The following is a 23,361-nucleotide window of genomic DNA, read 5'->3' as shown; positions in this document are numbered from 1 at the left end:
CATAGAAGGCTAGCAAGTCATGGAAGCCATGAAGATTAAAGCATACACAAGTTGGCACGATCCATGGAACTAAAAGAGTAAAAGAATGAAGATGCTAATGGCAAGTTCAAGAACATCATGGGAATGGGTACTTAGAACTGAATATATTTACATATTTCATATGATTTAATTTGAGGCTCAAAATATACCCTAGACTAACCTTAGGACTCATGCATCACATGAACATCTTTAGGGGATATTTATGGACTTAGAGATTGCTTTGAAACCCTGAAAAATATTTTATAAAAGAGCCAAGAAAGAGAGCAAAACAGATTTTTAAAACTAAAAAGGAAAATCTAGAAATTGGTCAGTTCAGAAGACTGAACTTCACATTTAGTCATCTGAAGATTTAACTTCAGAAGACCAAAGTTAAGCTCAATCGTCTGAAGAATTTCTTCAGAAGACGGAAGATTAAGTTCAGTTCTCTGAAAAATTAATGGTGAAACACAGAACCTAACAGAAGCACATCAAAATACTGAACTCAGACTTCAGTTGTCTGAACCCGACACTTTAGAAGACTGAACCCTAACCTCAATCGTCTGACCCTATGTCTAGGTTAATTTTTCGAAGCTTTAAGGAATTTCAGTAGTCTGGGCTTTAACCCTCAGTCGTCTGACCCTATGGGAAAGATTAAAAATTTAATTTTTTATAAGAGAACACGTGAGTTTTTTATTTATCCAACAGTTAAGATTCATTCCAAGGGGATGGTTACCTATATAATTAACATCTAAACCCTAGTTCCCCAAGAAGAGAGAAGAGAACGAACCTTTGACATACGATTGAGCATATTGTACGATTAACACAACTTGGGAGAATACACTGCTGAGTTCTTGATTGGGATTTCAAATCTTATACTTCAAATCAGAGCTAAAGCTACGTTGATCTTCAAAAGACTTTCTTGTGATTGTTGTGCAATCATTTTGGTATTGAGGTTTGGTAAATCAATCTACTTGTTAATATTTATTCTCATAGAGTTTTTCATCTAAACTGATTTGCTTGTTGATATTTATTTTTCAAAGAACTTTTCATCTCAAAATCCATTATTAAATAAAGGGTGAGTGATTGATCTTGAGTGTGCTTACATATAGAATGTTTTGATAAGATTACTACTTAAGAAAAGTTTTCGCCACCGGTTAAACGGTTTTGATTCAAGCGCGTATTCAGTTAAAAACTCGATATTTTTGATATCACAAAACCACTTGATTAAATATCCTTAGTGTTCATAACTATATATATTATGGAGGGATATTTTCTAAAAAATATTATATTAGGTTTTTTATCTTTGGAGATCGTATCATATATATATATATATATATATATATATATATATGTGCATATTACAAAGATCATATTATGGTTGAATATTTGGAAGAAAGCTTATTGATTTTGATTGTTATAATATTCAAGACAAAACTTTTGATAAGTTCACATTTGATATTCGTGCATTTAGCAAGTTGAACTAAAACCCTAATTTTCTCCAAAGCTTTTACTTATATCATTACTTGGGAGATTTGATAAAAGGGAAATTGGTTGAAGCATATCATTCATATAACGATTATATCATTACATACATACTGAGCTTCAAGTTTCATCATATGGATATCTGTTAAGTTTCAATTGTACTCACTAACTTTGTTAGAAGCGAACATTGAGTTGTTTTGCAGATTTGACATTATATATTGTAATCAAGATTAGGGTTGTGAACCGGGTGAGGAGGATGTTGTGCCTCTTGTAAGCAGTAGATGTAAAGGAAGCTTTGTCCCGGTTAAAGGAGTAGGGATATAGTGGAATCCTTGAGTGGGTTGTTCAAGGCGAGGACGTAGGTCGGGTTGGTTGAACCTTTTAAAAATTGTGTTTGCCTTCTCTCTTCCTTTACCCTTTTTATTTTCCGTAACGCATTTCAATATCTATTTTTCATGTGTACACGCACTTGATAATTGATTGAGTGAAAAGAATTCATTAGTATAATAATTTAAATCAGTCTTAAGTCCTTACAATTGATTTGTTAAATATAAAGATAGGGCTTAAGTGGTAAATAATCTGAAAGTTTTTCAAAAGACCCAATTCACCCCCCCTTGGGATTACACCTAAATTAACAACCTATTTTTGGGAAAAAGGTAGAAACCTTTAATTTCTGATATGAAAAACTTAGGTGTTAAATAAAGGTTTAGGAGCATGCTATAGTAGGTAGATCCATCTCTTATGGACAAAAGATATTCCTTAGCTACATAATCTTTTTTTTTTTAATGATACATGATTAAAGTTTAGAAAGATAGTAAGTACATCTAGAGTATAAGCATATTTTATCCCTCCATAAGAAGTTGAGTGTTAGGAAAATTCAATATCATATATTAAAGCTACTAAACCACCACATAATTTAATGTCCCTTACCTTTAAGAGAAAAATTTGTGCTCTACAGTGGCAATAATGAAAGCTTCAGATTGACAAGTGATGAACTAACTAGATCTTATCCTTAACTCACTTGAATTAGGTCAAACATAGCTTTGATAATCAAAACTACATATATATCCAAGTCAATAAGATGAAAAGAATTTTTTTTGAATAAACTGGGAATTCATCTTATCATTACCTCAAAGCAATAATGGGTTCTCAAAATGAACATTCATTCTTATCTAGGAAACCCACAACCAACCATACGCATCAATGTGTTTGTGATATGCAATTTGGTTTCAAGCATTCACAATTTTTTTTTTTTTTTGGTTGACTAAAAAAGAAGAAAGTTTCTTGTTATACTTTTATTCATCCATTGTTGAATTATCCTTTAATATAAGAGTATTCTACCATACTTTAGTATCAACTCTCAATCTTTAACAAATGGTAATAAATCTGAGAGATCATCATTCGTGAGTAAGTAAGTAAGCCAATCTAGGCACTTTAACTATTATAATTTAGCACCAATAAATTGGGTTTTATATATTTAGCACATACTCACCTCACCACCATGGAAACTAGTCTTAATAGGCTCTTAGAGTATTTTTAAGATAAATGATTAGCACCTCTCTTTTTGATGATGATCAAAGGGGGAGAAGATATTTGGAGTTATCTATGGGGATAAGATTTATGGTGTTATATATGTGAGGGAAAACATGATGTATGTGTGGGGGAAAATATGCATTTAATGTTATAAACTTTCTATTTTATGGAATGCAAGTTAAAAGCTCAAATGAACATGAACTGTTTTTATGCCTCATATGCATATAGTAAGGGGGAGCAAATTATAAATATCATTTAACAATATGCATAAATTAAGGAGGAGTGCATAAATTAAAGGGGAGCTTTAAAACATACCCCATATAGAACACTAATGGTTTGCCATCATAAAAAAGGGAGAGAGTGTTAGCCTTAGTGGCTACATGATCTCATTTGTCTTGTTTTAATGACAACAAACCACTAGTGGTTCTAAGTAAGCTTATTTTTGCACAATAAGCTTTAGTAAGAACAAACACAAATGCAAAGATTAAGTAGATTCTTAATAGGTTAGACATCATCAAAAAGGGGGAGAATGTTAGCCTTGATCGCTACACTATCATGGTTTATATGTTTTGATGATATTAACCTATTTGTTGTTCCTAATATTTTCCATCCTTGCAAATCTTATTTAGTATAGGTACAAAGTGTCGGATGCACGAAGGTACCAAATCAGAAGCAAAGATCAGACCAAGTAGACATCAAATATAAAAGATTGGAAGGACATTAACTTAGAAGCACCAAAGCACACCCCAATGTTTTTATTGTGTATAAATTAATTGTAATAAGGGTTGTATGATTGAGTGCGTATTGTAACTCTTGCGGTGTGTCTTTCATGATTTCTAAGTAAAAGCTGAGTCATTGTATAAGCATACTAGGACACATGAGCATATAGGATTAGCACAAAAGTAACAAACTCACAATTCATAGTTTTCAAAGTAAAAGGAAAGAGTTTGTCAAAATAATCCTATACTCAATTAAGTTTTCAACATGGGACAAGTGTTAAGTAATATATAAGTTATAAACATTTTCATAACTTGGTCCCGATTTTTCAAAACTAGTTGTATGTCCTAAATTCCTAAAAGTCAAGCATATTTCTATAAGGACATATTAAGCATATTAGATATCAAAATAAGTTTTAAGTGTGTTTTCATAAAACAAGATATCTTATATTCAAGGAAAAATCATTTGTATAAGTATTGATCTTCATTAGGCTTAAAATATTTCATATACTTTTGTCTAATAATGTTTGAAGTCATTAAAATGCTTTTAGACAAGGAAAAACAAAGCAATCGTTACTAATGTAGTGCAGCCTTGAGTCTTGAACACTTTTTGGTATTTGGGGCATGGATTTTTCTAGAAAAGTCCAAAAAGGACGATCTTAGTGTCCCTAGAAAGCTAAGAAAAAATGTCACAACTTTCATGTTGATTACTTTTTCTGATTTAGGGACTTCATTGATGAACACAAGGGATTCATCGACGACTGGCAGTGTGTGATTAGTCGATGAGAGTAGGGACTCGTCGACGAGCCCAACAGATAGAATCGCTCCAACGGGCGGAAAACAGCTAGTTTACCAAATAAACAATTTTTTTTCCCCCAATGGCTAGTTAACAGCTCCTTTGGCTCTTGGTCTATAAATACAAGCTATTAGACCTGTATTAACATGGTTTTGAGCATTGTTGATCATATTTATGAAAAATATCATTTTATCCAAAACCTAAGCACTTTGCAGTTTACATTTTAGTTATTCTTCACAAGTGCTCAATCCTTTCTTACTCACTTATCTTGTAAGATTCATTCCTTGAGAGAATATAGTGAGGATTTGGTTGTATTTCATATTGGCTCATTTAGGGAGCATTAAATTGTATTTTCAATCTATTGTAAGGTTCTTTATGAACCATTGTTGTAAGGTTCTTTGTGAACCGAAGCGAAGGATCTTGGTGACCGTGGTAGGGATTTGTTCTCGAGTGTCAGGATTTGTCCTCAAGTTGTAAGGCTTCTCCACCGATGAAGGAGTATCTTTAGTGTATTATGGAATCTTTGGCTTGGTGCTATGGCATGGACGTAGGCTTGGTGCCGAACCACGTAAAAATACCGGTGTTGTTCTTTCTCTCCCTTACACTATTTATTTTATATCTTGTGCATGATTTATATTTATATTGTGATATGATTTCCTGTATCTTGCCAAAAGTTTTTATTTTGTAGAAAAGTATGTATTCCTTGAAAAGAGTCTATTCACCCCCCCTCTAGACTATATACTCCGGTTTGGGACTTCCAACAAGTACAACTCAATTTTAAAGCAAGACATTGTCTTAATTGTGCTTTAAATGATGATGAATATAGTCATATTTGCGAAACCGAAAAAAAAGTATGGGATATGCTTCAAAAACACCTATGGAGACACATATAAGATAAACAATAAAAAATAAGCATGTTAGTTAGAGAATATGAGATGTTTAAAATAAATAAAGGTGAAGAAATTACATCCATGATCACTCGATTCACGCACCTCATAAACAACTTGAAAGAACTTGGTAGAACTTATTAGAAGATTATATTCAAAATGTTCTCCAAACTTTACCCAAGTTATCAATGGCCATTGAAGAAGCAAGAAATGTAGATAAGCCTAAGAAAGGAATAAGTCTTGCCTTAGATTCATCTAGTGCTACTCACCAAGACATAGATGAAGATAGTGAGCATGATAGTGCATTTCTGACAAGAAAACTTAAGAAACTCTCAAGTAAGAGAAGGCAACAAATTGGAAGAGAAGAGTCAAGCAATAATAGCATTGAATGTTGTGATTGGAATAACACTGGGAACGACATGGTAAATTGCCCTCAAAATCAAAATGAAGGAAGTTTTCAAAATGGGGAACATAAAGCCATGAATGTTGCTACTTAGGATGAAATCGATGGGTTATCCACCGATAATGAAAATGAGAAAGAAGCACATTCTTACTTCATGACTAATGAACAAGAGGAAGCAAGTTCTGATGAGGATGATTATGCTCCCTCTTATAATAAATTAAGGATCACATGTGCTAAAATATATAATGAATTAGTTGTGATCAACGGAAGGAACAAAGAGTTGGAAGAAAAATTATCAAAATGTAAACAAAAGGAACCTTGTTTTTGTTCTCCCTTAAAAGAAGAAAATATCTCCCTTAAAATTAAAATTAAGGAGTTGACTTCAAATGCTCAAAAAGACCTGAAATTTTTTAAGTAGAAATAAGAAATTTGAAAAAATCAAATTGAAAATATTTTAAAAGAAAATACTCTCTTGAAAATAGAATGATGAAGATGATAGTGAAACAACTGAAAAATTCACAAGAGCAAAAGAAAACCCTAATAAATTCTTAGGAGTTAAAAGAAATAGTTTTTACAATAAGGGTTAGGTTATGATTCCTCTTATAAATCTCATGGCATGCCACCAAGATTTGCTTATTTTGTGAAAGGAAAGGTCACATCTGTTACTGTTGCCCCTTTAGAGGTGCTAGAGGTAAGGAAAGGAAGCTGGTATGGGTAGTTAAGAAGACAAATCCCTTGGGACCCAAGGACGAATGGGTACCAAAAAAAATTACATGATTTTTTGAATATTGCTTCCTTAAAACCTAGGATTAGTTAATAGGATTTAGGTAGATTTAACTATACCTAGGTAAAAAAGGATAGTGATGTCTAAGTGAATCTATATAGTGGAAAAATTATAAACACTCGCCACAATAGCGCTCAAAGTATAAAATCCCAAATTACGAATAATAATTGCTTACTACGTTTGGGACTATAGAAAATTAATCCAATATGATGAGTTTAAAAGATAAATCCAATATGGTCTATTAACCGTATATATCCCTATTGGTTGGTGAACATTATATGAAAGTATTGGCTATAGTCTAAGAGATAAAGTTGCATGCACACCCTCACAAGCTCTATACTCGGGCATGTTCTTAGGATTAGAAAGGAATGAAACATTATCTGCTTCAGTGGAACATTAGTTTCCTCATAAATCCATAAGATATCATTCCTCTAAAATAAAGGTTCAGGGCTTAACGAACCCATTCAAGGATTACAATAGAAACCCTTTTAAGAACCTTGGTTTTTTGAGAAGATCTACTCTTGAATAAAGTCTCAGAAGCATACTCCATAAAATCCACTTATGATAGACAAAGGTGTTTTCCTTAGTTATATTTTGATGATTTAACTGTAAACATGCATCCCTCGCACAGAATTGAGTTTTAGGGGAGTCATTCATTACAACATAAGTACTATGTATTATCCAACCCTAAACTCATCTTGTAACATCAATATTGTGCGCTTAATCCAAATTCATGAGCATTCAGAAATAAAAATTCAGTCATCACTGATAATACTACATTTGTAAAGCTTTATAAATCACATAGTCTAGTTATGAGCACTAATAGATTCTAAAGTAGTTATCTACTTATGTATATCTAGAAGTATCCTTCCATGCTCAATTTGAGGCAACGACTAAGGAATTCTTGTTTTCATCTAGATTGTCTCAAGATAAAGTATTCCTCACTCTACGCTTGACCTGGGAGAAAATTCCTTAACCTTTGTTAATAAAAAAGGCATTCTCTTCCATATTAAAGCTTTACCAAATCACAATCAATTTGGTAATATCATATTATTGCTCAAAATTATGGGCATATTCTTAGTCTAAGGTACTTTGCCACTAGTGGCTAAGTAGGAGAATATATCTCCTATCTCCAAGAGCATTGTTCAATGAAGCCTAGTATACTTCTAAATGCTCATTGCCAAGTAATAAGGACATACTCATCATGCTTAAATTACACATGAAAAATATTGTGCTTATTTTGAAAATATCCACTTATAACTACTTTGGAGTCAAGTATTGGACTGAAAGATAGCTCTCGAGCTATACTCAACCTAATAAGCATCCAATGCCAAGGAATTCATGACTCAACATTTGGATGCTAATAAAAAAGGCAATACCAAAGTAATTCAAAGAGAGGTTATCTTAACATAGGAATTATATTCTTCTTATCTAAGACTCATTTTGTTGAAATAATTGCTCAAAAAAAAGCTTCAAGCGCTAAAAAAAATGCCTAGGAAAATTTCAATATCATATATTTTGCCATGCTTATATAGACATATCCTAGAGCTACTAGCTTTCCACATAATTAGAATCAATGTCTCTAACTCTTAGAGGAAACTGTAAAAAATATATCCTCTACAATGGCAATGTTAGAAGGCTCTGCTGATATTGCAAAGTGATGAGCTGGCTTGGTAATCATCCTTAACTCACTTTGATCAAGTAAAGTGTCTCTTTGAGAATCAAATATGAAATTTCATAAGATGAAACCTTTTGGATCCTTATACTCATTTGTGACAATATTCAACAAATAGGAGATTCATCTTATCATTACCTTAAAGCAATAATGGGTTCTTCAAATGAACATTCACTTTTACCTAAGAAATCCACACTCAACCATGGGCATCAATGTGTTTGTGCAATGCGATTTAGTTTCGAGCATTCATAAACTTATGGTTGACTGAAAAAGAAAGAAGAAAAATTTCCTCTTACACTCTTATACTCTTATCTTTAAGTACCTTTTGTATAAGAAAATTTTATCCTTACTCCATTTATAAGCTCTCAACATTTAATCAATCAATTAGAGCTTTATATTATTTGAAAATTATGAATGATTATTCATAAGTAAGGAAACTAATCTAGGCAAAATAGATGGTTTGGTTTTGCACCAAACCATTGATGGTTTTAGGGAAATTGTGGACGGAAATCAATCGAGAAAGTTGATGCTTAGGTTCAATACCACAATTTTTGTCAGGAAAGTCACTTAAATACACGTAAAGAATCATATTTAAACCACACCAAACCCTAATGTCTCGTACCTCTATTTGTCCCTTCACAATCTTCCAAAAACCCTCCAATCACCTCCAACTACACTGGTATTATGGCTCCTAAGATCAACAGAGGTGAAGGAAGTTCCTCAAGAATACAAGAAAAATAACCTATTTGGGATTCCACTCCCCCTCAAACTCATGAAAGATCGAGAAAAATTTCTGAAGAATGGTCCATACAATTTGTATCAAAGGAAGCCTACACATAATTCAAAAAGGGTATATCCAAGAGGAATGTTATAAGTAAGAAACTCATACCGATAAAATTCCTTAAGGATAATTGTTGACTTTTTGAGTCTGATCTCTATTTTGATGCTGACAAAACACAAGTATCTTATGTGTGTACTTAGCTTGTGAACAGGTATATAATCTAGAACAAACATAAGGGAAAGGTAAAGTGGAAGCTCGAGAGCCTTAAAGAATACATTGTCCGGCCTATTCCATGAAGAATGGAGAGCAGAAGAAGAAGACATAATGCTTTTATTGTAATTGCATTTAGTGTTTATATATTTGGTCTGTAATAAAACAGGTCTTACATTATATGATTGTAAAGCTTAGAATGGTCATAGATTGCACTTAGGGCATCCAACATTTTCAGGAAAGGCTTTTTTCTAAAAGTACAAAAATTGTACAAAAGGTTTTAAATCATTTAGAGTCAAAATAAGGCCAAATTTTTTTTTTTTAGATGACCACAGTCGACCAACCCTTCTCGTTCTAAACACCTCAGGCGACTGAACTTGCTACGAGGGAAAAATTGCAAATTTGGTCAAGCTCGGTCAATCGACCCTTAAATGAATTGAAATTACCAGCGGACCGACCCTTTATTTTTGGGTGTTTAAGAAAGCCTCAGCCGACTGGCCTCTTAATTTAAAAAAACCCTAGACGACTGGTTCTCAAGAACCGGCAAACCGACTTATTCCTTGGCCGACCGAACCTAAGAAGGTTCAGAATCGCCTTTTGGCCAACCGACCGGTGCCTCCCTAGGTCGACCGAACCCTGTTTTGAAATTTGAATTTTATAATGAGGTCAGTCGACCGGTGTTGCCCTGGGTCGACTGAACCTCTTGGGTTTGGGTATTTTTTAGCGCCTAAACAAGTTTAATTTTTTAATTAAACAAATTTAAAATACCAAGTGTGTCCCTTAATGATAAAAAAATCCATAACTCTATATATACCCCTTTCATAAGCTAAATTAACAACTTTGATTAGCCAAAAATTTTCTCTCAAATCCAACTTTAATTTTCTAAATTAACACATTTTTAATGCAAATATTTTTGGGGAAAATTATTATATTCTCTCCCACTCTCTTTCACTTATTCTTTTGAAAAATTTGTTTTGGAAGAGAATATTAATTTAAGGCATTTATTTCTTCAATCATATCATTTACTCTCATTTATATCTTCATTTTGTAAATCACTTTTTTGAAAGTAAAACTTATATTTCTTCACATGATTGTTTTGATAAATATTTTTGAAGAAATCATCAATCTTATTTTAATCTTTGAGTACTTATCATATATATCTTTAACTCAAAAGATTATCATTCACATTATTTGCAAAATGCCTTTGGAAGCAAAACCCTAGGTTTTTCTACTTTATATTGAAAAATATTTTTTGAAGAAAATTTCTTATTGGGGGAAAATCTTTGAAGCACTTATTATATACATCATCTTTCAAAGATTGAAAATATTACTTTAAGATAAACACCCTTACTCTACTAAGCATAAATCATATCATACTAGAGTGCTTATTTGAATTTCATTGTGTACATCTCTACTTGTATTTAGAAGCATTTTTATATGTACAAAAATTGTTTTTATATACAGGTTTGGTTCAGCCTAGGAAATTGAATTGGGGAGTCTCCGCCCCGTAAGGAAGGCCACTTGGGCTCAGTCTAGTAATTGAGCTAGGTCTTGGCACCGCCTGTAAAGTGTTGCTGGGTTATGGCTCTGCCCGGTAAGTGTAGCTGGGGTATTCCTAGCTTCGTAAGGAGAGGTTGTAAACGAATTCTTCTCCGTCTGTTTAAGTGAGCAGGGATAGTGGAATCCTTGGAGGCTATGCCCAAGGAGGGGACATAGGCTATTTTGGCTGAAGTTCAATAACAAACCCTCTCTCTCTCTCTCTCTCTCTCTCTCTCTCTCTCTCACTCTCAATTTATCTTATTTAATTTCCACACTTTAAATTCAGTTTGTGTATGCTTGTTCATTTATGGTTATAACTATCTTGCATGCACACATATTTAATTTAAATGAGATATGCAACATACGTGTATGTCAGCACACATAGCTTATTTATTTCACATACACACTTTAGCCCAGGTGCATTGACTATTTCATGTAGAAAGCTAAATGGACTTTTTCTTAAGGAAACCGTCGATGATTTGGGGAAAATCGTCGACGGTTGCGTTGGGATTCAAGCTCCAACAACTAGTTTTCAAAGTAAACAATTTTTTTATTAGCCCAACGTCCATAAAACGGCTAATAGCTCATTTTGCCTATAAATTCAAGTCCAAAGACTTATTTAAATATTGATCTTAGTAATTATATATCATTTGTAAGCACACTTCAATTAGTTCATCATATTTTTGCTCAACTTCTCTCTTGCTCTTCAATCTTAGTGTGATACATTACTTTGAGAGAGTTGTATGAGGATTTTGATTGTATCAATTATCAGCTCATTCAAGGAGCATTTGTTTTGTTAATCATTTTCATCATCTTGTTGTATTAGGGTTCTTGGTGAATCGAATTGCAAGGGTTCTTGGTGAACCTTGCTGAAAGGCTCTTGGTGAGTGAAAGGGATTTGTTCCCATGGTGCAAAGGTTTCTCTGCCAATGAAGGAGTTGCGTCAGTGGATTGTGAAAACCTTAGGAACCACGTTAATATCATTTGTCACTCTTCTCTTCCCTATACTCTTTTATTTACGTGTTGTGCATGATTTACATTTTGTATATTGTGATATAATCATTTGTATCTTGCAAAGATTTTATATTTTTTAAAAGAAAAGTGAAAAAACACAATAAATTCTATTCACCCTCCCTCCCCCTCTAGACTCGACTCTAGGGCCAATAAGGTTGAAAGGGATAATTTGGTATAAAACTTGGCAAAAATGTAGAAATAAAGATAACTTTGAAAAGTATAAGGAGGCAAGAAAAGATGCAAAAAAAGGCTGTTAGTGAAACTAATACAGATCATTTAATAGTTTGTATGATAGATTAGATACAAAAGAAGGGGAAAAAGATATATTTAAACTTGTTAAAGCTAGAAAAAGGATGAGTAAGGACTTAGGAAAGGTAAAATGTATTAAAAGTGAGGATGATATTGTCTTGGTTAAGGACGAAGATATTAAAGAAAGATGAGGAAGTTACTTTAGTAAATTGTTTAATGAAAACCAAATATAAGACTTAAACTTAGAATTTTCAAATGAGGAAAAGACGAAAAATATGAGCTTTATTCATAAAATAAGAGTTAATAAAGTTAAGTTTGCACTAAAAAAGTGATGTAGGACATAATTGGTCGACCTATGTCCTACGGTTCAATCCTCACACAAGCACATACACTAAAAACACTTTAAATTAAGAATTTAACTATCCGAATATAAACATGTTCAAGGATTTTGGAAAGGTGTATGACTTGTCCAACAATTAAGTCTCAAATAATTTTTTCACAAAGGAAGCAAGTTATATCCAACAAAGATGTTTTCAAAATTTCAAGAATTTAAGTTCTATTGTTGGCAAGCAATATTCCCACAATTGATTTTAAACTACCAAGTATAAATAATGAAGTCAATGAATTTAAATGTGGTATTCAAGTATGATATTTTAGACTTTCAAGCAAAGGCTCCAATATAAGCAAGGGTTTACAATATATAGCAATGATTCAAACACAAGTACTGAAATTACCAAGATAATTATTTGGATGACTTAACATTGTTCAACACAAGTCTTAGACCACGCCAAAAAATTCATTGGAACATGCTTTGAAGCACCGAGACGAATGCAGCAATGTAATGGAGGGGAAGTGGCCATGTGGGGGGTATTTTGGTTTGGTCATGTGGATGCGTTAGAGGATATGGAGATGGAGTCGCTGGATAGAATAGTGATCTCTCACCACCTGATCTCCAGGGAGAATGACGTAACCTCACACTGCACAATCATAAGGATTAGACAAATCTAACATGTTTCAACAAAGGAATTTCCTTTCAATATTTCAATATTCAAACTTTACTTTTTCTATTTCTTATAATGAAAGGGTATATATGGCTAGCATGGGGGAACAAAGCATTAACAAGCTTAGCTAGCATAGAGGACAAAGACATTAAACAACTAGCAATTCTCATACAAGCATGGGAGACACAAATAATAAATATAGCAACTTACTAGACACATTAAATGCTAACACAACTTACTAACACTCTCACAACTTACTAAGTACACACATGCAAGCTAAGTTGTCTTGCATGATTACAAATTAAATGCAAAACCATAAGTCAAAAGGGAGGCCCAATCCGTGTGGGGCCCATTGGAGTCATATGGGGCCCACAAGACCATGTGGGGTTCACATAGGTCTTGAATTGCATCTTGCTTCCATACTTCACTTGGGGTCTTTAAACACTGAAAAGTCTTCAAGAACCTAATAGTCTTAAATTAAAATGTCCAAGCAAATACAAATCCAAGATAAATATAAAATCAACAAAAGTATAATGGTCTTCAAACAAATGTCTTCCATTAAAAAGTCTTCCATCACAAGTAGATGGTTGATTACGACCAAAGAATAATGTGGTAGTTGTAGCACATCTTTGGGGTGTCGATTCCAATGGGAAATGGAAAAAAGAAACACAAATGGGAAAATAAAGATAAAAAGAATAGTAAATGATTTTTAAAGAAAAACAACTGACTTCTTTTTAGAAAGATTTAAAACTAAGATTATTTCTGGATGAAAAACAAAGTTTGCAAGAGCCAAGGTATCAGCAATCCCTCTCACAAATCAGGTACTCAATCTATTTGTAACCCATTGGTTTTCTCAACTAGAGATTTCACATCCCAAATCCCAATCGGAAGATGTGGAATTACAAATCTTTGATAAATTCAAAAGTAAATTTTCTAAATATTATTCATATTGTTAAAAACTCAAAAGCTATTAACTTTGTTAACAAAATCTAATGACGACAATATATCCAAAGACAATATTGCAGCAGAGGAATAATTTAACAAAATTAATAGTTTGTCTTGAACATATTAATGGATCCTTACAATTCTATGGAAAAAAGCATGAATGAATCCATGAAGAGATTCAGATATATGAATATTCAAGTGCAAAATAAAACAAATAATAATTGATGAACAAAAAATAGAAAATATAGAAACATTGAAGACCAACAATATGGATTAAAAACAAATTGAAATAACCTTATTTGATGAAGTTCATCCCTAACCCAGGCTAGGGAATTAGTTCCCCATAATAAGATGAAAGAAAAATAAACTCCAAAGAAAACCTTCACAAAACCAAGACGACCACTCAAAATAAGAGTTTTTGTTTAAATAGTTCTCCCTACGAAACCCTAAAAACAGAATAATAAAATAAATTCGAAATAAATAACTTTAGGATTTTGGGCTCGGATTGCGACCCATTTTTTACCTAGTAAAAGTTCAAGTCAGCAAAAGTATATTTTAGGATAAATTGTAGTCCATTATGTAAGGTTTCCAACGCACCCTTCGGTCGACCGATGCCGGATTTTTGGGACTATCTCAAAACGGCCTTAGCAAGAAGTTTGAGAGAGGTCGGACGACCGAACCCCAGGGGTTCATTTAACCTCGGGCGCCCAAACTGTTGAGAAGTCAACAGTTTGGCCATGCTTCGGGCGACCGAACATATTTTGATCACATCTTCCCCGGGCGACCGAATCCTTGACCTGACACCTATTCACCAACCCGACCGACCGAACCTCACATTCATTTTACCCCCAGGCGACCAAACACTTGAGTTTGGTCAACCGAAGTATAGACCAAGTGACCAAACCGTGGACAAAATGATTTTTGCTTTAGGTCAGCCAACCGAACCCAAACTCGGGCACTCGAACTTCAAAATTACTTTTTTTTGTTGTGTGGTCGGGCGATCAAACCTAAGGCTCAGTCGACCGAAACTCTCGGGTTGGGGCATTTTTTAAATGCTAAAATAGGTTTAAAATTAATAAAACTTTCTTAATAATACTGAGCGTGTCCCCAACGGTCATAATTTTTAGAAAGTCTATAAATACCCCTTCATAAGCCAAGATTAGCAACTTTGATTAACTCCCCAAATCCTCTCAAATTATTTTGTTAATCAAAGTTCCCTCAAAACATTTTTAATGCAAAATCTTTTTCTTTGGGGCAAAATGTGTTAATCTCTCTTACTCTCTTTCACTCTCTATTTTTGAAAATACTTTTGAAAGAGAACATTTTATTTAGGGCACTTACTTCTTGCATTTATGCTTTAATAGGAAATGTTTATCTTGCAAGAATCATTTGAAAAGTCAAAACCCTGAGTTCTCCAATCATTTGTTGAAAAATATATTTGGGAGAATATTTTATTAAAGTCCAAATCTTTGTTGTGCATATCATATACACTACTTTTCAAAGATTGAAAATATCATGTTTAGAAAAACACCCTTACTCTATTGAGCTCATTTTATATCATTAGAGAGTGCATGTGTATTGAGCTTTATTGTGTACATCTCTGCTTGTATTTTAGAAGCATATTTTCATATACAAAAATGGTTTTCATGTAACGGTTGGGTTCAGCTCGTTAATTGAACTGGAAAGTCTCAGTCCCGTAAATGAGACTAGTTCGGTTCAGTCCAGAATTGAACTGGGGAGTCTCAGTCCCGCAAGTGAGACTAGTTTGGCTCAACCTAGTAATTGAGCTGGGGTTTTCCTCACCCCGTAAGGAGAGGATGTAAAAAGCTTTTGCTCTACCCATTTAATTGAGCAGGTATAGTGGAATCCTTGGGGGTATGCCCAAGGCGGGGATGTAGGCTGGTTTGGCCGAACCTCGATAGCAAATCTGGTGTCGCTCTTTCTATCTTATTTAAATTCCTGCACTTTAATTTCATCATGTGTATGAATGGTTGTTTAATATCTTAATTATTCTCATGCACAAATTTGATTTAAATAAGATACTGCACATGTGTATGTTTGCTTTTATTGTTAAACTCGCTTTACATACACGTATATATGTTGAATGAGATATGAACTATGGTGAATTGGCTAAATTGTTTAAATTAGCGGAAAATGTTTTAAACCCAATTCACCCCCCCCCCCTCTAGGGATCACATCAATTCCAACAAAAGGATAAAGGAATTAAGAAATAGATTCAAGTAAATACTAGGGGTTTTCCAAAGATTGTATAATATACACCACTTCCCAACAATTTACTCTCTTCTTTCAACTGATTTCTTTTCAATTCAACACAGTCTTCTTCCCAATTTTTTTTTCTTCTTGTTCTTGTTTTTTTTTTCATTGATGAAGCTTGCAAGCAACAATACAAATCATCTCAATAAATTTCTCATTCTTTTTTTTATGAACCTTACAGGCACAAAATACAAACCAACTATTTATCCCCCCCCCCCCCCCAGGAGATACTCAAATATTAAGGGTAGGAAAAGATTACTTCCAAGCTTAACTCCAATATGGAGTGGGTATGAAAATATAATGGTTAACAAAGAAAAAGGCTTACATTTTGGCTTAAAGTAGCTTTTAATGGATAAAATCACAGTAGCCCTAAAAGGCTCAAACTTTATCCTACATTGACCTTTATCACTTCCTAAGTATAATCAAGCAAACATACCACAAACCATGTAATGGCATTCCCAAAAGATAACCAAATAAGAAAAAGAATGGGACCATGCAACAAAATAATGTCGTAGAAAAAATAATAATAACACCGAATATGATAAATCCTCTCTAAAGAATGAGAATGGCTTAACTGCTCATAGGTGTTTTAAGTCTCAACTTAAGTTTGATTGTTCTCTGATTGTATGCATTCGACATCCATCAAACCACAATAGCTTACATGGACTTCAAAAGAAAAAAAAAAATTGAAGTGTCTAAATAAATAACTAAGATAGAAAAATTGACTCAATTGAATACTCTATAATCATGCTCAAATACCCAAGCCAAATTCATGTAACCCCCAACCTAAACCGAACATTGTCCTCAATGTTTATGAACAAAAGGAAATGTTACCATAAAAGCAAAAGGGAAAAGATATCACCTGAATTATTGAGTATGGATCCAAAAATGTGGTACACTCTTGCAAAGTTAACTAAACAAAAAAAACAAAAAAGCAAAAAAAAAAAACAAAAACAAAAACAAAAAACAAAAAACAAATAAATTTAAAAAATACTTGCGTGGTGTGGTCAAGGTTGATAGACAGGATCCTCAAGTGAATTTCTTCTGCTTTCCGAACTTGCCTATCAATTAATACTTTAAGGCGTTGACCATTAACTTTAAAGATCCCAACCATCCTTAGGATCATTTATTTCTCTCACCCTATTTACAAAAACATTCTTTACTATAAAAGGGTCGGTCCACCTAGACCGAAGTTTTCCTGGGTGCATATGGAGTCTAGAATCATATAAGAACACTCGATCATTAGGCTTAAACATTTTTCTCAAAATATTTTTATCATGAAATGCTTTCATTTTAGCCTTATAGATTCTAGAGTTCTCATAAGCATCATTTCTCATTTCCTCTAACTCAATCAACTAAAATTTTCTAAGCTTGCCTACTTCTCTCATGTCAAAATTGAAATTCTTGATAGCCTAATAAGCTCGATGCTCAAGCTCTATAGGTAAGTGGCAACGCTTTCCAAAAACAAGCCTATAAGGTGACATGCCTAAGGGAGTTTTGAAAGTTGCACGGTAGGTCCATAGCGCATCAACTAATCTCAAAGACCAATCTTTGCGATCCGGGTTTAAACTTTTTTTTTTTTAATTTTCTTAATTTCCCTGTTTGCAAGCTCTACCTATCCACTTGTCTTGAGGTGACAGGCAGTAGAGATCTTATGTACCACCCCATAATTTTTCATCAAAACCTCAAAAGAACAGTTGCAAAATTGTGTACCCCGGTCACTACGCGGTGTACCAAATCGAGATAACACATTCTCTTTGAGAAATTTAATTACCGTCCTATTATCATTGCTCCTGAAAGCTATTGTCTCTACCCATTTTGACACATAATCTACTACCACAATAATATATTGATATCCAAAAGAAGGAGGTAATGGTCCTATAAAATCAATGCCCCAACAATAAAAAATTTCAATCACTAAAATTGGGTTGAAGGGCATTATATTACGACGGGGCATAACTTCTAACTTCTGACACCTTTCACATAAGGGATAATAAATATTTGCATCCTTAAACAAGGTGGGCCAATAAAATCCACACTACAAAATTTTGCAGCAGTTTTCTTCATTGAAAAGTGGCCCCCACAAGCTTGGGAATGACAAAATTCTAAGACACTAGCAATCTCTTCACCAAGGATGCAACACCTTAAAATTTGGTCAGGGCAGTATTTGAAAAGAAAAGGGTCTTCCCAATAGAAATTACGTGCCTCAGTCATGAACTTCCTCTTATCCTGAGCATTCCAATCCACTGGTATCTCACCTACAACCAAATAACTCACAATATAAGCAAACCATGGTAGAGAAGAAGTAGAAAATAAATGCTCATCAGGAAAATCATTCAAGATTGGTAGGTGGTCAAAGATGTCCTCAAATGTGAGCCTCGATAGATGGTCAGCCACTACGTTCTCCACTCCTTTTTTGTCTTTGATGGTGATGTCAAATTCCTACAAAGTAAAATCCACCATATTAGTCAAGCCCTAGCATCCTTCTTTGTAAGAAGGTACTTAAGGGCTGCATGATGTGTGAAAATAATAATAGGAGAACCAATCAAGTAAGCACGAAACTTATATAAAGCAAACACTACAGCTAGAAACTCTTTGTTAGTAGTGGAGTAATTTAACTGAGCACTATTTAGAGTTCTACTAGCATAGTAAATGACAAAAGACTTCCACTCCCTTCGCTGTCCAAGAAAAGCACCTATAGCAAAATCACTAGCATCACACATTATCTCAAATGGTAAAGTCCAATCAGGTGGTTGAATTATGGGTGCTGAGGTAAGCTTGTCAATTAGCATTTTAGAGGCCTCTTGACAAGCTTGTGTCCACTCAAATAGGGCATCTTTAGTTAGAAGGTCACATAGTGGTCTAGATATGGTGGAAAAATTCTATATGAACCTCCTATAAAAGCCTGCATGACCAAGAAAGGATCTCGTATCCTTTACTGTCCTAGGTGTAGGCAACTTAGAAATTAATTCAATCTTAGATTGATCAACCTCTATCCCCCTAGAAGAAATAATATGCCCTAAGACAATACCTGAAGGTACCATAAAGTGGCATTTTTCCCAATTCAAAACCAATTCTTTCTCCTCACAACGAGTCAACACTCTCTCTAAATTCAATAAGCATGCATCAAAAGAAGATCCAAAAATAGTCAAGTCATCCATAAAAACTTCCATGCAATTTTCAACCATGTCACTAAAAATGCTCATCAAGCCACGTTGAAAAGTAGCAGGTGCATTGCACAATCCAAATGGCATTCTACGAAAAGCATAAGTACCAAAAGGACAAGTGAAAGTTGTTTTATCCTGATCTTCTAATGCAATTTCAATTTGATAATAACCAGAATAACCATCCAAGAAACAATAGAATGGATGACCAGCCACATGCTCAAGAATTTGATCAATAAAAGGAAGAGGAAAATTGTATTGGCAGCATTCAATTTTCTGTAATCAATGCACATCAGCCACCTAGTCACAATTTTTGTACGGACTAACTCTCCTAGGTCATTTTTCCCCGTAGTAACACCTGACTTTTTAAGAACAACTTGTGTAGGACTTACCCATTTACTATCAGCAATAGGATATATGATTCCTGCATCTAATAGTTTCAACACTTCATTCTTCACCACTTCTTTCATAATGGGATTAACCCTACGCTGGGGGTCTTTACGAGGGTTGGTTCTTTTCTCCAAATTAATTTCATGAGAACAAACTAGGGGGCTAACTCCTTTTATATCAGCAATGCTCCAACCTAAGGCTAACTTATACTCACTTAGGGTCTGAATTAATTTCTCACTTTGAGACTCAGACAATTTAGATGAGATAATAACAGGAAAAGTATCACCTAGACTAAGGAAAGCATGCTTTAAACCCTTAGGTAGAGGCTTCAATTCAACCTTGTGTGCTTCCACACTTGAAGGAATTTGTTTTTCACCTTTCTCAGGAAAATCCTCAAACTTTGGTTGCCATGCCCGAGTGCCATAATTTTGAGTTCTATAAAAAATAGCACAAATATCAACTATAGCAGATGGATTACTAATAGAATCAAACTTAGAATTAACAATAAAATACTCAAAGGGATCAAAATAATGGGCTATAGAAACTCCCCTAACCATAAGTGAGTCAATCATGTATGTCTGGTGGCCTTCGTCATCATCTTCTGGTTGTTTTGTAATATGGAAGATATTCACCTCAAAAGTCATGTTTCCAAAAGACAACTTTATGAGCTCATTCCTACAAGTAATAAGAGCATTAGCAGTGGCAAGGAAGGGCCTACCTAAATCAAAGGAATTTTAGAAGTAGTATCAACAGCAGAGCTAGTGTCAAGGATTAGGAAATGAACAGGATAATAAAATTTGTCAATTTGAAGTAGAACATCCTCCACTACACCCTGGTACTTTGATTGAACAGTCTGCCAATTGCAATACCACAGTGGTTGGTTAGATTTCTCCTAACCCCAATTGCAAATAAATAGAATATGCCATTAGATTCACGCTAGCTCCTAACTCTAGCAAAGCTTGGCCAAACTCTTGATTTCCAATGCTGGATACAATTAGATCTTTGTACTTGGGAGGAATCCACTGCTTAATTAGATCACTAACTTGGTCTGTTAGGATTGTTGACTTCTTTTCATGGTGCTTCCTCTAAACTGTACACAAATCCTTAAGAACTTTTTCATAAATAGGAACTTGTCTAATCACATGCAATAGAGAAAGATTGATTTAAGATCCAGAGTTTGTTTGCTTGATTTTAAAGCTTGAGGGAATGGTACCTTAACAGGACTCTTTGTCACCTCGCGTTCCTTGGGCAGCTTGGCTACTATCTTGATTCTTTTCCACATCCTTTGATTTGTTCGTCATTGGGATGTATAATGACTTAACACTTTGTGTCATAATGACATTCACATCCTTTAAATTCTCTTGCGCCATGTGTTGACCATGGGGTGCAAACTGAGCTTGAGAAGGAAACTTACCTCACTCATTCCCACTTAAGAAGCTCATGAATTTGGACACTTGGCTCTTTATCTCCTTGTTTTCTTCAACAACCTGCGTAATCAAAGATTCAAACTTTTGGTTAGTCTTACTCTATGCCTCAATAAAAGCATGCAAAGTGTCTTCTATAGGACTCTTAGAAGATGAAGGTGCATGATATGGTGCATGACATGATTTAGGGGGTTGTGCAGGTGGCTTGTTTTCAAACTTCCAGCTAAAATTGGGGTGATTGCACCACCCCGGATTATAGGTATAAGAGAAAGGTGTAAAAGGCTTCTTGTACACACCTAAGGCATTACATTGTTCCTCATACATCCCTCTCATCTCAGCAAATGTGGGACACTATTGGGTGAGGTGATCTACCCCGCCACACACAAAACAATGTCTAAAAGACTCTGCATGGTTAGCCATATGTGTTGGCTTTAAGTCCTTAGTATTTAACACCTCTAGCTCCCTAGTGAGCATCTCAACCTTAGCCTTTAGGTTATCCTCCTCCCTGAGATGGTAAATTCCACCACCATTTGGGTTTCCTATAGGTCGTGACCTATTTGTGCTCTCAGTAGCACTAGGTCCTATCCATGTGTAGGCTTTTTCTGCTAAGTCATTCAAATATTCAATGACCTCATTAGGGTCCTTTTGCAAAAATTCACCGTTACACATCATCTTAAAGAATTGGTGCTCCCTAGGTACAAGTCCTTCATAAAAGTAACTCACAATGCGCAACTCTCATAACCATGGTGGGGACACAAATTTTACAATTCTTTAAATCTCTCCCAAACTTGGTATAAAGTTTCACTCTCTTTCTAAACAAAGGTTAAGATTTGTCTTTTCAAAGCATTCGTTTTGTGATGTAGAAAATACTTATGAAAAAATGCTTGAGTCATCTCAGCCCATGACCCAATCAAATGTGGCCTCAAAGAATACAGCCAACTCTTTGCTCTTTTTTTTAAGAAAATGGAACAAAGTTAAGTCTGACTATGTCCATTGTACCGGGTTGATTATGAAAAGTTGCAACTACCTCTTCAAATTTCCTAATGTGCACATATAGGTTTTCGCTTTCAAGTCCATGAAAAGTGGGGAGAAGTGGAATCATCCCCGGTTTAAAATCAAAATGCAGCACATTTGGTGGAGGCATGATACATGAGGGTGTGGCAGTGCGTGTAGGATGGAGATACTCCTGAAGAGTTCTAATGGGTTGGTCCTCATGATGACTCATTGTGAATGAAGATTGTGATGCAATGGATGTTGTATCTGAATTAAGAGGAATATTAAATAGATTCGGAAAGAGAACGTCCGTATCAGAATCAACGTCAAGTCTCTTTGCGAGTCTACCTAATTCGTCCCTATACCTATGTATACACTTGAATAAAAAAATAAAAATTAACTACTTTACTAAACAAAAAATAAAACTAAAACTAAATAAAATAATAAAGAGAGGAACAAGATTACCACCCTTGATGAATCAATTCAGTAAAATATATCCCTCACAATGCTCCTTGTTGTACCGTCTCCTCGGCAACGACACCAAAATTTGGCTACGCCTAAAGAATAATGCGGTAGTTGTAGCGCAGCTTTGGGGTGTCGATTCCACAAGGAGATGGAAAAAAGGAACACAAATGGGCAAATAAAGATAAAAAGAATAGTAAATGATTTTTAGAAAAAAACAACTGATTTCATTTTAGAAAAATTTAAAAATAAGATTATTTTTGTGGATGAAAAATCAAGTTTGCAAGAGCCAAGGCTTCAGAAATCCCTCTCACAAATCAGATAATCAATCTATTTTTAACATATTGGTTTTCTCAACTGGAGATTTCACATCCCAAATCCCCGATCAGAAGATGTAGAATTACAAATCTTTGATAAATTCAAAAGTAAATTTTCTAAATATTATTCATCTCGTTAAAAACTCAAAAGCTATTAACTTTGTTAACAAAATCTAACGACGACAATATATCCAAAGACAATATTGCAGCAGAGGAATAATTTAACAAAATTAATAGTTTGTCTTGAACATATTAATGGATCCTTACAATTCTATGGAAAAAGCATGACTGAATCCATGAAGAG

The 23,361-nt window shown here is 34.3% G+C and overlaps 1 protein-coding gene across 1 annotated transcript; it reads right to left on the bottom strand.

Moving 5' to 3' along the window:
- Positions 1–17,922: 17,922 nt before the first annotated feature.
- On the bottom strand, positions 17,923–21,231 carry LOC131164476 (uncharacterized). The gene is made up of 5 exons (XM_058121690.1): positions 21,096–21,231; positions 19,860–20,579; positions 18,949–19,143; positions 18,386–18,748; positions 17,923–18,140 (listed from the first exon to the last, which is right to left on the bottom strand). Exons 1-5 carry the CDS (start codon positions 21,229–21,231, stop codon positions 17,923–17,925), a joined length of 1,632 nt encoding a protein of 543 aa, XP_057977673.1.
- Between the last annotated feature and the right edge of the window lie 2,130 nt (positions 21,232–23,361).

Source organism: Malania oleifera, chromosome 9 (assembly GCF_029873635.1).
Source record: "Malania oleifera isolate guangnan ecotype guangnan chromosome 9, ASM2987363v1, whole genome shotgun sequence".
NCBI classification, from domain to species: domain Eukaryota; kingdom Viridiplantae; phylum Streptophyta; class Magnoliopsida; order Santalales; family Ximeniaceae; genus Malania; species Malania oleifera.
Note: the sequence above shows the minus strand (reverse complement) of the source record. Positions and strands in the feature narration are given on the sequence as shown.

Bases quoted from the DNA above. Each gene is read 5' to 3' on its own strand.
- LOC131164476 (XM_058121690.1), bottom strand. From the start codon at position 21,231: ATGGCGCAAGAGAATTTAAAGGATGTGAATGTCATTATGACACAAAGT. The intron at 20,580-21,095 runs GTGACAAAGAGT...CCTTTGATTTAG, and splicing joins AGCTGCCCAAGGAACGCGAG to GTAGGCCCTTCCTTGCCACT. The intron at 18,749-18,948 runs GTAGAACTCTAA...TTACTTTGTAGG, and splicing joins TTTTGTCATTTACTATGCTA to AATTTGACATCACCATCAAA.